Raw genomic sequence first — 14857 nt, forward strand, 5'->3', positions numbered from 1 at the left:
AAGTGAGTGTTGTGGGAGGGACTTCTGAATACTGACCACCTTCCAAACTCCAAAGTCCAAGAGGTGAGCACTAGAGAAGTGGCCGACTTTCACAGAGGAATCCTAACTGGGAGATTTTCATGGCACATTTGGTGCCTGAGATTTTATTTAAGGTCTTACCTTGTATTCTAAGCTACTATATTAGTTGCTTTTCAGTGTTAGTCTTTGTTCCTAAAGCCTAAAACTTCTCAGATTTCCCATCCTCAGAATGTGTGGTTCGTGCTTTTTTTCCCCCAAGACAAAAAAGTAAGTAGGAATATTTAAAGGGGATGGGGGGCCTGAAAAACAATAACAAGGGCAAAGGAAGAGACAAAAAAATTTAGTATTTAGGGTATTAAAGAAAGCAGGGGTGTGGCATGAAAATGAAGGGAAGAGGAAAAGAAAACGGAATGAAGGGGAACCCAGTGAAAGAGAGGTCTGAGACCTGCTGGACGTGCAGAGAGGAGAGCCTTGTAAACAGGACCTGGGCTTGTTTCCAGTGTCCCCTTCCAGGGCGACAGGAGCCCATCTGTCGTCCCCAGACTCAGGCTAACTTGGAGAAGTCAAGAGAAAGAGGCCAGAGGCACCTGCCACAGCTCAGCTGCCCGAGCCTGCGCAGCCACAGTGCCTTGGCGGAAATGTGGCCTGCAGCTCTGCCAGGCCACAGAGCAGGTGGCAGGGAAGCCAGGGGAATGGCCGGGACTTACCAGGAAGGATACGTAATGGCATTTACCCAGCACCACCTTCTCTTTGCAAAAGGATAGCTGCTTTGTGGCTCATGTCCTTTTAGAGCCTGTGGCTTTAGCTCCCACTGCAATTCTTCCCATGCGCACTGGCCGCTCTCTCAACTTAGCTCCATATGGCAGCCGTTTCTCTGGCTTTTTCAGCCCCAGGCAAAGTCTTCAGGTACCTTCTAGAATGATCATGGGATGTGTGTGTATGTGCACAGGTGGTGGGGAAGCCTCAGGAGCAGTCATCTATCTCGGTAAAACCTGTGACATGTCAGGCATTTTTACTCATGTCCCCGTTTAATCTCACTGCAGCCTGGGGGGTAATGCTGTGTATACCATTTTGCAGCCAGGAAAACCAAGACTGGCCTCATTCACGTTCTCCCCATCTCCCCATACCGTTCATGCTCTCATTCCTCCAGGCTGCTGCCTCTTGTGGTTGTGAAGAAGCACATCTGTGTGGCAGGGTGATTCACTGCAGGCTTCTGACTCCACACCTTCTATGCTGCCACCGAAAGTCTTAGCCAGAGCCCAGGGAATGACATGTCTTCAGACCAATGCTTTCCAAACTCCCCACTCCTCACCTACGCCTCCCACTGCTGTTAGGGACACTGAGTCTCAGAGCCTGTGGTGACTTGACCCAGGTGCCTTAGCAAGTCTAGAGCTGAGACCCAACCCCTGAGCTTGTATCATCTTCCCATCATGTCATGAGGCCTTGGCTCCTTCTCCCCACCCCCAAAGCAGGAAGCTCTGTGTCCCTAGCAGATATGGGAACATTTCTCACTTGTAGAGACAAGAACAGTCTAGAGGAAAAGGGATCTCTCTCCTGCTGGCTTGTCTGGCAGACATCCCCCTGGTTCCTGTTTGTTCCTTTTCTCTCAGCAGACTATTGGTTCACCCCTGAGCTCCACCTCCCTTTTTCCTGAGGTTCAGTTATTGTGCTGATGGGTAAGTTGTCTCTGGAGGGGAGCTGAACCTCCCATTAGGGAGATGCCAGATGCCATGTTGTCACTCTCCTCAGGGTCATCTTGGTGGTGCAATGTGGCCTTGGAGGAACCGCTTTCTGGTGCTTCTGGGCCTTCACGATCCTCAGCAGCCTGGGGAGTGAGACCCCAGGGCTCAGCATACTCAGCCCCTCCCCACCTCTAGTCTCCTGCTGCCGCTGCCTGCTCCCTTGCCTCCTCTTTTGCTTGTAAGGAACGGTTACAAATCGTAGTTTGGTGGAGCCTAAAAAGGAGGGGACAGGAGACGGTTGTCTTGAGAGTGAGAAGACCAGGCTGTCTCCATTGCTACTGTGGTAGATGGACTGTCTTCCATTGTAGCTAAATGAGATGATCATTCAGTCATTTTACAGACGTAAATATCGAGGGAGGGTCAGTCTTATGCTAGGCACAGTGAAGGGCCTGGACATATTTGAGATGTGATCCCTGCCTTCCTAGGGACAATTAAGACCTAGGACCTGTTTACACATAACCATTATGCAAGTGGACCAGTGCCCAGTGCCAAAGAATAAAATAAAAATCGAGTACCACAGGAGGGAGAGCATCACTTATACTGTGGGGAGCTGCCAGAAGTATAAGCATTCCCTGACCCCACGTCAGAGCTGCTCCCAGAAATTGGAACCTGTGTAATGGCTTTTGCTAGGCTCCTGTCCTCATAAACTCCACGTCATCGGCCATCACAAGTGTTTGTAAGGTTTCCACAAGCCCAGGGTGTGGAGACTCCTGCTCCTGGAGTTTTGGCTGCAGGACCTGGCACTGGGCCGCAGAGATAGCACTGGGCGCTTCTTATCTCCTCGAACCTTCTTGAATTTGGGACCGCCCCATTAGTAAGATCCATGTTGACCCTCAGTATTTAAGCTCTCACTAGGCTCAGGTGGGTGTAGAGTCCATGTCGTCTTTGACTAGAAAGTCTGCTATGGGAAGCTGCCCTTAGACCCAGCAGACCCCTGAGCTCTGTGGCCTCACACCCCTCTCCTCTCAGCTTTCTTGCCTCAGCTGTGGACCTCTGGCCCCCTCTGCTGGCCACTCCCAGGATTTCCTGCTGAGCTGTCAAGATGAAGCCTAAGGAGGAAGAGGCTGCTGTGAGTTTGCTGTCAGATTTTATTTTGGGTGTTTATGCCTGGGCATTGCTGTGGGGGGCGAGGAAGACAGTGGACGGCAAGCAGAAGCTAGCAGAGAAGTAGCTGTACTAGTGTCCAGAGCAGAGACTGGATTTCTAGGATAGGATGTCAGGGCAGAGGAATTCCCCCAGTGAGGCTGGCTACGGTCTAGTTATTGGAGTAAGGAGGGTGCTTTGCGAGTGAACGTGCAATAAGCCAGAGGGCAGGCAGGGAGAGAGCTGAGGACTCTGCTGAGCTGGGTGTGTCAGGATCTGACAAGGAGCCCCTTCCAGGCTCCAGCCTTTTTGGCTTTGGAGAGCTCCTCTCAATCCTGGAAGCCTGGCCAGGAGACCCATTTCCATTAGGAGGCTGCAGAAGGGAGTGAGTGGGACTGTGCCTCTGTTGGCGGGAGGGGCTGTGTTGGGGGAGGCGTTTTTGGGCATGCGTGATGGGAGGGGACTGGCAGAGTACCTGTTTGGGTGGGTGACTGGTGCAGATGCATGTGTCCTGGGAGCTCCCCTGCCCCACTGTCCTGGGGCTAGACTTGCTGCCTGTCCTCATGTACACTGAACTCACGGTGGCAACAGCTGGACTTGGGGACACGCATGACGGGGTGGGGGGCATCTCATCAGGGCTTCGTCTTTCAACCTGCTTGGCGATCCCTCTTGTCTCCTCCCAGATGGGAAGGAGCAGCTGGGAGCCCCAGAGGAGGGGAAATCTCCCAGAGCAATCCGCCTCTAACCCCTAGAGATGGCGGCTGCAGAGCCTGGGAGCCTGGGCACCCCTGCTCGCACACCCCGGCTTCCCTTGGCAAGCCCAGTGCTGCCCAGGGACTGTGATCCTGGGAGGCTGGCACAGCCTGCAGAAAGCTGGGGCCTCAGAGCCCCTGGCACCCCATTGCCAGCACAGCTTTGAGAAATGGTACCCACATAAGTGAGTTCCTTGGAGGGTGGAAAGAGAGAAGCTCACGGTGGGGGGCTGATGGGAGAAAGCCACTTCTGCAGAGTTTGTCAGGCAGGCTATGCTCACCCTCTGGTTTCTCAGGGAGTGGGGCCCCCTCTCCTCTCCATTATAGAGAACTCTTTGTGGATGGGGGAAGGGAGGAGGGATGAACACCAGGCCTCCAGGCTTAGGGTGACTAGTCCTGGGAGGGCCCTTAGTGTTGAGTGGGGGGTCCTTGTGCAGAAGGACTAGTAAAACTTGGAAGGATGCTTCCAGAAACTAATAGTCATGTGTCACTGTTCCTGGGGTTAGGGGAGCTGATGTGAAGTTAAGTGGAAGAGGGGGAGTGTTCCTGTTTGTGGTTGTTTCTCTCCACAGAAAAACAGTGACAGGGAGAGGGGAGTGTGAAAGTCCAGTGAGCACTGACCCCAGGTGGACAGTAGGAAAGTCCAGTGTTGGGTGCTTTAAGCTTTTGGAGAATCTAGAGGATGGAAAATGGAGGAGGCCCCAGGTGGGAGGGCAGTTCTGGGGGCTGACCAGGGGTCTGTGGGTGTGAGGAGAAAGAGGGGACTACAGGACATTTGTGTGGACAAAAAGGCATTGTTCTCAGCAGGTAGGGAATAAGGCAACTGAGGGGAGGGTGTGGTTTTGACAAGAACGCTGGGGTGAACCTAAAGGAAAGACCGGAAGCTGAGGGCTAGAGGACAGTGGTTTAGCAGCCAAGGAAGAAAGAGGAGCTCTTAGGGTCAGGGTGGGAGGAGACACCCCCAGGCTGTAGGAGGAAGCTGATTGAAACCTCACCCAGTGTGTGGCTGCCTTGTGACTGTAGGTGCTGCAAGGAAGGGTGAGTGAGTACATTTCCTCGTATGTACATACTCTGCACCCTGAAATCCTTGCAGCAGCATGAGATTCCTTATAAAACCACCAAGGGCCTGCAATGCCATGGGCGAGCCAAGAACTGTGGGCACCTGCTCTTCGAATCCCCTGTGTGGTGGCTGGGGCCTTGCTGCAGTTTTCACCCCACCATATGGCGGTGAACAGACCCAAGTGTACATACTGCGTTTGCCTCTCTGCCCTCTGGAGAAAAGCTGCTTAGGCTCCCAGGCACCCGTGGAACCACTGGGTGGGCTGGTGCCACCCTCTTTCCCCTCCCCCATCCTGGGAGTGCTTTGGTTAGCTGTGATGCCTGCATGTCCCACCAGGAAGAGAAAGAGCCAACAGCCCAGCTGTGCAGCTGCCTTGGGAGAATGGGGGCAGCCCCTGACCCCAGGACTGAGGGCTAGGGTAATTTTTCCAGCCTGCTCTGACTGGAATGCCAGATTGGTATGGGAGATATTGGATTCCCTCCCTCCCAACTTCACTATAAGGTCAGACTGCCTCTTCATGCGGAAGGATTTTAGCTGACCATGAATTTTCCTCTCCATCTGGCCTAGCATACCTCCCTTTCTCTCCGGGAACTCATAGAAAAAGGGAATCTGGGTGTTGTCCATCCCGAGAAGGGTGCTCAATTCAGAGTCACAGGGCCAGAAGTCAGCAGATGGAGGCATCTCGCTGAGTCACCCGGGCCTGACAGCTCACATCATACTCTTCTGCTGGGCCCTCAGCCACTGGAAGTCCAGGCCCTGCTCAGGCAGCCCTGTGTGGACCTCGACCCATGTGGCCAGACCCACAGACAAGACAGGCTTGTCACCTGACCCGTTGTTCCCCACACTAGGAGGGTACCTGAGGGCCACCTGTCCCCAGATGACAGGGCTGCCCTGCTCTCCTAAAGGGAAGCATAGGAGCCCCAAAGCTTTTTTTTTTTTTTTTTTTTTTTTTTTTAATCTAAGTGTTGGCTTTCCACTGAGCAGATGGCTAAGACAGGAAGTCCCCATCTCCATGTCAGTCTGTTCTGGGGACCCTAACAGGAGCACTTTGTAAATCTAAGAAGGTGCTGCTTGTCCCTGGGGAAGGAGAGTCAGGCCAGGAGCACTCTGCGGTATCTTGGGAACCTGGGAGTACAGGTATGGAGCACACACTGTAGCTGGGATCCTACCCCTCCCACACATGAGCCTGCATTTTTACTGCCTGACAGTGTCTGGTGTGCGCGCCTCGCCTCAGGGGTCCAGGCCAGTAGGTTGGAAGACCTGGGCCTTCCTAGGAAGACCTAGGGCCGTCCTAGAACCCGGGACGTGCAACTATCACTTCTACCTGGTTCTAGAATACTGTCTTCATCCCCAAAGGAAACCCATACCCATTAAGCAGTCACTCTCCATTTATCCTGCCCTCAGCCTCTGACAACCACTAATCTGCCTTCTGTCTCTGTGGATTTAACTATTCTGGACATTTCATGTAAGTGGAGGTATTGAATATATGACCTTTTGTATCTGGTTTCTTTCACTTGGTGTAATGTTCTCAAGGTTCGCATGTTATAGCATGTGTCAGTACTTCATTCCTTTTGTGGCCAAATTATTCCATTGTATGGATAGACCAATTTCGTTTACCCATTCACTGATTAACGGACATTTGAGTTGTGTCTACCCTCTGGCTATTGAGAACAGTGCTGCTATGAATGTATGTGTATAAGTATTTATTTGAATACCCATTTTCAGTTCTTTTGGGTGTGTACCTAGAAGTGGGATGGCTGGGTTACTGGGTTACATTTAGCTTTTTGAGGAATCACCAAACTGTTTTACACAGCGGCTGCACCATTTACGTTCCCACCAACAAGGTAGGGGGTTCTAATTTCTCCACATCCTCACCAACACTTGTTTTCATTTTTAAAATTATAGTTGTTCTAGTGTGTGTGAAGTGTCACTTGATTTATCGTTATTTGATTTTGAGCACCTGCTGTATTCCCTGAGCTTATACTGTCACTGTCACCTTCACTCACAGTGTCTTGTTTCATCCTCTTGACAACCCTTTGAGGTAGGTAGAATTACACCCCTTTTCTAGATGACAAAATTGAGTCCCAGAAAAGTTAATGACATATCCAAAGCACACAGCTGACACGTGACAGAGGCAGGATTCTAAATTGGTGTCTGACTCCAACTCTAGTGCTTTTTCCATTTTCGGGAGTGGGACAAATCACTTTCTCCTTTTCTCATACTCTGCTTTTTCCATCCCTCCTAACAGCTTTTACTTCTTATGCTTTAATTTTCTTTTCTTAAGCATCCTCCTCCTTGTACCTCCTTGGTTCTCTTTTCCTCAGACATCCTGTCTCCCTTTAGTCCTGAAAAGACACTGCTGCTGTGGGGAGGCGGTGTGCCTGGGGAGGGGAGGGCATGGAGAACTCACCCTTCCTCCAACATGCCACCTCCTCTCTCCGGAAGAGAGCAAAATGGATGAACTGACGGCGAGCAGTACCCAAGCATGGCATATCTCAGAGAGGGCAACAAGGGGCTGGTTTCCTGCTGCAGGACCCCCAGGCTCGAGTTGGCCCCTGGGCAGAGAAGTGGGCGGGCCGGGGGGCCAGGACCCTAGCCCTAGACCACTTCAGCCCACCATCAGGCCCCAGTTGGTTTTCTCAGAGTGTCTGTTCTCCTCTCATTCATGGGAATCTCACAGCCAGCGTCAAGTCTGCTTTTCCATTTGTAAGTTATACAGACTCCATATTGGGGAAAAGACTCCAGGCTGCCAGAGCAGGGCTATTTTATACTCCCTCATAGTCCTGAAGCACTTTCGCGTTTCACAGCATTTTCCGAGTCCATGTCTCATTAGCTCCTCCCACACTCCTGCACGTCGCTGGCAGACCCTCTCCTCCTTATGAAGACAAGCAAACAGCTTAGCACTGAGCATCAAGCAGTGAGGCAACCAGGCCCAAACTCAGTGCCTTGATAGCCTTTCCCCCAGGAAGAGCATGGAAAAGAGGGGAAGGAGAGTTGTGTTTCTTTAGAAAGCACAGTGGCCTTATAGGAGGGTCAAGTTATTTAATTTAAAAGCCATGTGTTGCATATAGAATTTAATTTTGTGTAGTTCAGTATCTATATTGTAGTATCAATATTGAGTAAATTTGTTGCCATGACCTCTCAAATAAATTTTATCCCCCACCCCCCCAAAAAGAATTGTGCTGCCTGGACCCAGACAGCACGTGTGAATGCTTTCTCTGTGCCCTACCTGTGCTCAGTGCTATGTAGAGCTCATCTACGGAAGACCTGAGAATAGATATGATTATCCCATGTCACAGGTGGGGACACCAGTGGACATGACAGTTGAGAGATGGGCTATTGGCTGTCACTGCAGGGAACAGCATAGGAGGAAGGGGTTTAACTGCAGGATTGGTTTTAAGTCAGACTGATGTCACAGTTAGACCCAGGGACAGATTATGAAAGGGACTGTGGAATTGGCTTCTCTGGTATACCTGCTCAGAAAGTCAGAGGAACAGGTTCCTGAAGGTATGAGTCAGGGGACAGGAGGGGAGACTCCAAGTAAATGTAAGAGGAAAGTGACTTCAGGAGAGATTGGGAAGGGACTGGTGGCGTCACCAGCATCCCTAGTGGAACTGTGACCTGAAAAGGCTCCAGAGGAAGCCCACAGAGGAGCTGCCCTCCCCCTGGCTCCCAAGTTTGGTGGGACTATTGTTTTCAAATACCTTTGCCCCTCCATAGACATCCAGCCTGATGACTTCTGCCTGTAATTGGCACAGGCTGTTTCCAGTTCTGGCATTTGTGGCTGGACAACTTTCTTTGTGTTTAACCCCTTCCTCCACATATATCTCACCCTGCCTCTGTCCCTACCATACATATAAAGAGTGATGATCTGACCCAGCCATACTGGGGTGTGCTGTGTGTAAAAATACATGAGGTTGAGCCATTTCCTGCTGCTTCCGCTGTTGCATGGCGATAAGACACTGGGCCTGGGCTGTGGAAAGATATCCTCCAACAGGCTGAGGGGACTGACCCTGACGGGGGCTCCAGGCCCATCCACTGCCCTCTGACCTGCGTTTTCCATCTTTCCTCACTTCTGTGACCTTTCCTTCCTTTCTTTCCCTGCCCCCCATCCTTTCGCAGTCTCTCTTATTTCTTTGTGCCACCCTGAGGCTCTGGGGAGGCCTGCCTGCCTGCTGGTGAGGAAAAGGAGCTGTCATCTCCTTCCTGCACATTCACCCCCTTTCAAGCTGGGCAGTTAGCACCCTTGGGCTCCCTGCTTCCTTAGGCCTGTAGGTTACTTCTGGCACTTGAGTCCTTGGGGACCTGGCCTGCAGGACGGGTGCTGGTGTACTCCTCTCCTGGTTCTGGGAGACGGGGCAGGGCTGGGTGCTCCCACCATCATGAAGCGGAAGAGATTGCTGACAACTCCAGAGAACTGGAAGGTAACAGGGGCCGGGAAGGATGTCAGCAGAGGGGATGGGGAGCGGGGGTGACCCGCTGAACTGCACTAGAGAAGCCTGGGTGGGGAGGGCAGGGAGGCTTCTCCCTCAGAGAAGCCTCCTCAAGGCAGGCGCCTTATGGGAAAGTTGGGTACAGAAGGACAGTTTGTCTCATCCCTGAGAAACTAAGCCAGTCACTCTTCAGTGACGCCTCAGACCTGCTTGGGTCATGTGATGGGGCAACAAGAGTTCTGGGCTGGACATTCTGTCTTAACAGCTGTGTGTCCCTGAACAACTTGTTTGAATGGTCTGGTCCGAAGGAGGAGCAGATCTGCCTAGACTGCATTTCAGGGATGTTGTGGGGATCAGTGAGTTAACAGATGACAGGTAGATAAATGGCAGCTGTAGGGGAATACTGTTGTCATTGTTGTTCTCTTGGACTCTTTCCCTGAAGTTTCCTGTTTATCCACATCCGTTTTCTAGGCAGAGACACCAAGTCCAGAGGTGTCGGACTGCTGCCAGCCCCCTCCCATACCTTCATGATTTATCCAGGCTTCCTTCGCTTGCCTTCTTCCCCAGGTGGACAAAGGAGACCTCGTATCCCTGAGTGTTGCTGGTGGCCCCGGCCATGGGGACATTGATGGCCCCATCAGCCTGGACGTGCCTGATGGGGCCCCAGATCCCCACCGCGCCAAGGCCGCCATCGACCACCTGCACCAGAAGATCCTAAAGATCACGGAGCAGATCAAAATTGAGCAGGAGGCACGGGACGACAACGTGGCGGAGTACCTGAAGCTGGCCAACAATGCGGACAAGCAGCAGGTGTCGCGCATCAAGCAGGTGTTCGAGAAGAAGAACCAGAAGTCGGCGCAGACCATCGCCCAGCTGCACAAGAAGCTGGAGCACTACCGCCGGCGCCTGCGGGAGATGGAGCACAACGGGCCGCCCAGGCAGCCCAAGGACGTGCTCCGGGACATGCAGCAGGGGCTAAAGGACGTGGGTGCCAACGTGCGCGCAGGCATCAGTGGCTTTGGGGGCGGTGTGGTAGAGGGCGTCAAGGGCAGCCTCTCGGGCCTCTCCCAGGCCACCCACAGCGCCGTGGTGTCCAAGCCCCGTGAGTTTGCCAGCCTGATCCGCAACAAGTTCGGCAGCGCGGACAACATCGCCCACCTGAAGGACCCTCTGGAGGACGGGCCCCCCGAGGAGGCGGCCCGGGCACTGAGCGGCAGCGCCACACTCGTGTCCAGCCCCAAGTACGGCAGCGATGACGAGTGCTCCAGCGCCAGTGCCAGCTCGGCCGGGGCGGGCAGCAATTCCGGTGCGGGGCCCACCGGGCTGCTGGGGAGCCCCAAGTCGAACACGCTGTACGGGGCACCTGGAAACCTGGACGCTTTGCTGGAAGAGCTGCGGGAGGTCAAGGAGGGACAGTCCCACCTTGGGGACTCAATGGAGGACCTGAAGACGCAGCTGCAAAGGGACTACAGCTACATGACCCAGTGCCTGCAGGAGGAGCGCTACAGGTAGGTGGCGCCCCACCCTCAGTGCCGCCCCCGCCCCCTGGGAGGTGACAGGCCGCAGGTTTAAGGCTGAGTTATGGAGGCAGGTAGAGGAGCTGGTAAAAGGGTGCTGGACTGCTGGCAGGGGCCGGGGGGTCCTACGGAGCCTTCCTCCAGGCTGCTTAGAGCAGCCGCCAGGTAGGGTTATGGGGCCTGCGGAAGGAAGGCTCTGCCCGTCTCTGGAGCTTTGAGCGTCCCTACTTGATGCTTATGTGGTCAGTGTACAGGAAGGGAAACTGAAGCAGGGACCAGCTACACGGTCTCTGCTCTGGAGAGACTCTGGTGCAGAGCACTGACCCTGGAGCCAAGTTACCGGCTTCAAACTGAGCTCTGTTATTTACTGTTCACCCTGAGCGAGGTCCTTACCGCCCTCTGCACCTAGTTTCCTTGTCCGTGTGGCGGGATTAACATGAATCTCCACTCGTAGGGTGTGTAAGGACTAAACGAGGCCAAACCTGTAAAGTCAAAATGTGTAAATTCCTGGCACGATCCATGTGCACTGAGGTGGAGTCTGGTCCTTCCTCCCCTCTCCTGCCTTGCCCTTCTACTCCATGCCTCTCGTGTGGCATTTGGCACCTGCTCCCTGAGATTCTGGGGGATCTTTTCCTTAGCATTTTGGCTTGTTTATATATAGATATATATATGTTATATGTTACATATATATATATATGTTATATATATGTTAATATATATATATATGGAGAAGATTTGGAAAACTGAGGGGAAACCCTGCCTGAAAACTAACCACCCCCACTTAATAGTCATCTTTCAATATTTGTACCTTCAGAGCAGGATTGTTTCCTATATCCCTGTGTGCGTGGTACCCAGGAGAGTATCTTAGCTCAGGGCAAATTCCTTAACCTCTCAGTGCCTCAGTCTTCTCATCTGTAAAATGGAGGTGACACTAGTACTTATCTTGTGGGGTTATAATGATGATGCTATTGAGATAATGTAGGTGAAATGCTCAGTTCAGCACAGCACCTGCATGTAAGAATTGCTGTGCAGATAGTACTTTCATTGTTGTCGCTGCTGTTCAAATTGGGATGGGGCTAAAGACGTGAGATGGGCTGAATCATTGCTGAGAATGAATGGAATAGATCCTGGGGAGAAAATGGGGGACTCGGGAGCCAGGACTGGTGTCACACCTCCTCCCTCTGCCAGGTATGAGCGGCTGGAGGAGCAGCTCAATGACCTGACTGAGCTTCACCAGAACGAGATGACCAACCTGAAGCAGGAGCTGGCCAGCATGGAGGAGAAGGTGGCCTACCAGTCCTACGAGAGGGCTCGGGACATCCAGGTACCACCAGGGACCAACCTTGGGGAGGCCCCTGACGTGCTGATAGAGCTGGCAGCAGCCAGAGGGTGAAGGGTTGCCTGATGGGGGATGATGGGCACAGGCTGTTCTGTTAGCTGTGCAGATGGGCACATGGATGAAAAGGGCAGTGTGGGGTGGGATGAAGATAGGAGCAAGGCAGGCCTGAGGCAGAGTGTGTACCTGTGCAAGGGCAAGCTGACTGGTGAGGGCCTCCCAGGCCCCCAGCTCTGATGGCAGCTTTGCCAGTGAATAATTAGAATTTCCGGTGCCTCAAGGGGAAGCTGGGATTGGATAAGTTTCTCCCCTTCCCACATTAATCAAGACTCCCATTTCCTACCAGCCTCCCCAAATAGTCATAAGAGAAAGACTGCCGCCAGCTGTAGTTGATCAGCCTATACCTGCCTGGCCTTTGGAGGGGGCCCCCTTTGCATTGTCCCCCTCCCATGTGCCCACCCCTGTGTCCCCGCAGGAGGCTGTGGAGTCCTGTCTGACCCGGGTCACCAAGCTGGAGCTGCAGCAGCAGCAGCAGCAGGTGGTGCAACTGGAGGGTGTGGAGAATGCCAACGCGCGGGCGCTGCTGGGCAAGTTCATCAACGTGATCCTGGCGCTCATGGCCGTGCTGCTGGTGTTCGTGTCCACCATCGCCAACTTCATCACGCCCCTCATGAAGACGCGCCTGCGTATCACCAGCACCGCCCTCCTGGTCCTCATCCTCTTCCTCCTCTGGAAGCACTGGGACTCCCTCACCTACCTCCTGGAGCACGTGCTGCTGCCCAGCTGAGTGGCCAGCCAGTCCCGACCCCATGCTCTCCCTGGCCCCCAGCTGGCCATGCGTCTCCGCGGGGACCTTGGGACTGCAGACTCCCTTGGATTTCTTCATGTGTCTGGTGTGGCCTCCTGCTCAATCTGTCCATTCCAGCAGCTCCTACCCCTTCTCTATTCTTGCTTCTGTCTAATGCCTTCTCCCTGTTGGCCTGAAGGGAGGCTGGAGGGCAGCACTGACTGGAGGCAGTGGGGACATCTGTGGCCCAATGGAACAGAGGAGGACACTGGGACGGACTGTTTCGATTATTTACAGTCACACAAGGACTTCTCTCAGCTGACTTGGATGCCACCAGTCAAGGAGGCCGATGAGAATAGGAATAGGAGAGGGCCATGCCTCAGCTTTCCCAGGGAAGAGCCCACCCTGGAGGCCGCCACGGCTCCCTCCTGCGGAGGTGGTCTGGAAGAAAACAACAGGGCAAGGGGATGTTCTACTGGCCCCAGAGAGAGCAGGGAAGAGAGGGGAGAGGCTCCCCAGACTTGGGCAGCTGCTGGGCCAGAGAGCTGGCTCAGTCCAGCCCTCCTTCCTCCACAGCTGGCCTGAGGCTGGGTTCTGGGCTGGGATCTTCTGGGAGCCGAAGGATGCAGGTTCTGGAGGCCATTGGGGTGTGGCTTTGGACTTGTGTTTTCCCTGTTATTCTTTCTGCCTGTCACTGGATCTGCTCTTTTCAGGGAAACAGGCCTCTGGGCCCCCGATCCTCAGCCTAAGCCCTAAGGCCCCTGGGAGCAAGTTGGGTTCTATTTATTTATTTATTTTTTCCTTTGTACCTTAGCCCCACTGAGCTCCAGGGAGATGTCTGCCCTCGTCCCCTCTCTGAAGCCAGGGCTTATTCTTGGCTGTCAGGCACTTCCATACTATCTAACCTCCAGGTAATCCTGGCTGGGAGATGTCGGGTAAAGCCACTGGGCCTCTCTCCCAAGCAGCCCCTGAGCCAGGATGGGAGGAGCAAAGCCTCTCTTTTATACATCTATTTATTTTGTATGTGTGTGTTTGTGTGGAGGAGGTTGTTTGTTGCTTTATTTTTTTAAGGCTCTGGAGTGTTGTGTATGGTTTCTCTTCATATCCTCCCCTCCTCATGGGCACTTCCAAGAAGAGGGGATTTTTTGGAAAAGGAGAGAGAAATCCCCTAGAACAGGGGAGGGCAGTGGCTGCCAGCTGTAGTGGACCTTCCTGAGAAATAAATATCCTCTAAATTTTCAAACCATCCTGTCTAGTGTTGGTTGATTAGGCTCCCTCCATGGAAACCACTGCGTCTTTCCCCACGCTCAAACATTCTGGGTAACAAAACGGAGCCCTACCTGTTGGCTTGAGGTCTTCTTCCTTCAGTATCCAGCACTGAACAGGCATCCTCTACCCTTCCCATCTGCTTTGCGCGGCCAAAGCTCTGGCTTAGATGATAGGCAGGTGAGATGACAGCACCCCATCCAGACCTCCTGGACTGCTTTTCCGGAGGAGGGGAAGGGAGAGAGATTTCCTTTGCTTAGAGAAGGTAAGCTGCTAGAGACCGGGCCGACAGTAGTCATATCCAGGTGTGGCCACAAGAGGGCAGCAAAGTCCTTAACCTTTCTTGGGCGTCAGTCCCTAAGGGGCCTCTGTTGCAGTAGCTTGGCGTTATCAGTGCTGTCCAGCCAGAGCAGCTGCTCACCATGCGCTGGAGTGCGGCCTTGAGTGTAGAGGCCAGTTCCTCTGGCTGCGTGGCTGCATCTCCCACTCCTGGCATTTCAGGGCAGTCACAGGAGGCACTGGATTCCCAGCAGAAACCCTATGGGAGATTTGGGGCATCACCTGAGGCTCCCTACTGGGAGAAGGAGAGGCTAACCTCTAGCATCATGGAAGCAGGAGGGGTGGGGAAAGCACCTACCCCAGACTCCTGGCCCCTAATTAGTGCACCTGTGGCCAACTCGTGTCCCCTCTCTGGGCCTCAATTTCCACATCTATAATGTGGGATGGTGCAGTAGTTGCTAATTTCAAAGGCTCTGACATTCTGTGGTTCTGTAGGTCTGAGAAGTCAAAAGTTTAGCTGTGTCCATGACCTCGGGCTTGAGGGCACTGCAGGAGTCAGGGACCAGGCCCTACCAGGATCGGAC

The 14857-nt window shown here is 53.3% G+C and overlaps 1 protein-coding gene across 4 annotated transcripts in view; it reads left to right on the forward strand.

The window, feature by feature from the left end:
- TMCC2 (transmembrane and coiled-coil domain family 2) overlaps window positions 1–13974 on the forward strand; it is a 35631-nt gene extending 21657 nt beyond the window's left edge. For 3 of the 4 annotated variants that reach the window (XM_081025323.1, XM_081025324.1, XM_081025325.1), the window contains 3 exons: window positions 9656–10596; window positions 11794–11929; window positions 12417–13974. In XM_081025323.1, coding sequence (XP_080881449.1) covers window positions 9656–10596; window positions 11794–11929; window positions 12417–12728 — 1389 coding nt within the window. In that variant the 3' untranslated portion in view covers window positions 12729–13974. Of the gene's footprint in view, window positions 1–2729; window positions 2830–9655; window positions 10597–11793; window positions 11930–12416 lie in introns of those variants that run through there. The other variant, XM_081025326.1, reaches the window with a different exon arrangement.
- Window positions 13975–14857: the final 883 nt, after the last annotated feature.

This window comes from Rhinolophus hipposideros (assembly GCF_964194185.1).
Source record: "Rhinolophus hipposideros genome assembly, chromosome: 19".
NCBI classification, from domain to species: Eukaryota; Metazoa; Chordata; class Mammalia; order Chiroptera; family Rhinolophidae; genus Rhinolophus; species Rhinolophus hipposideros.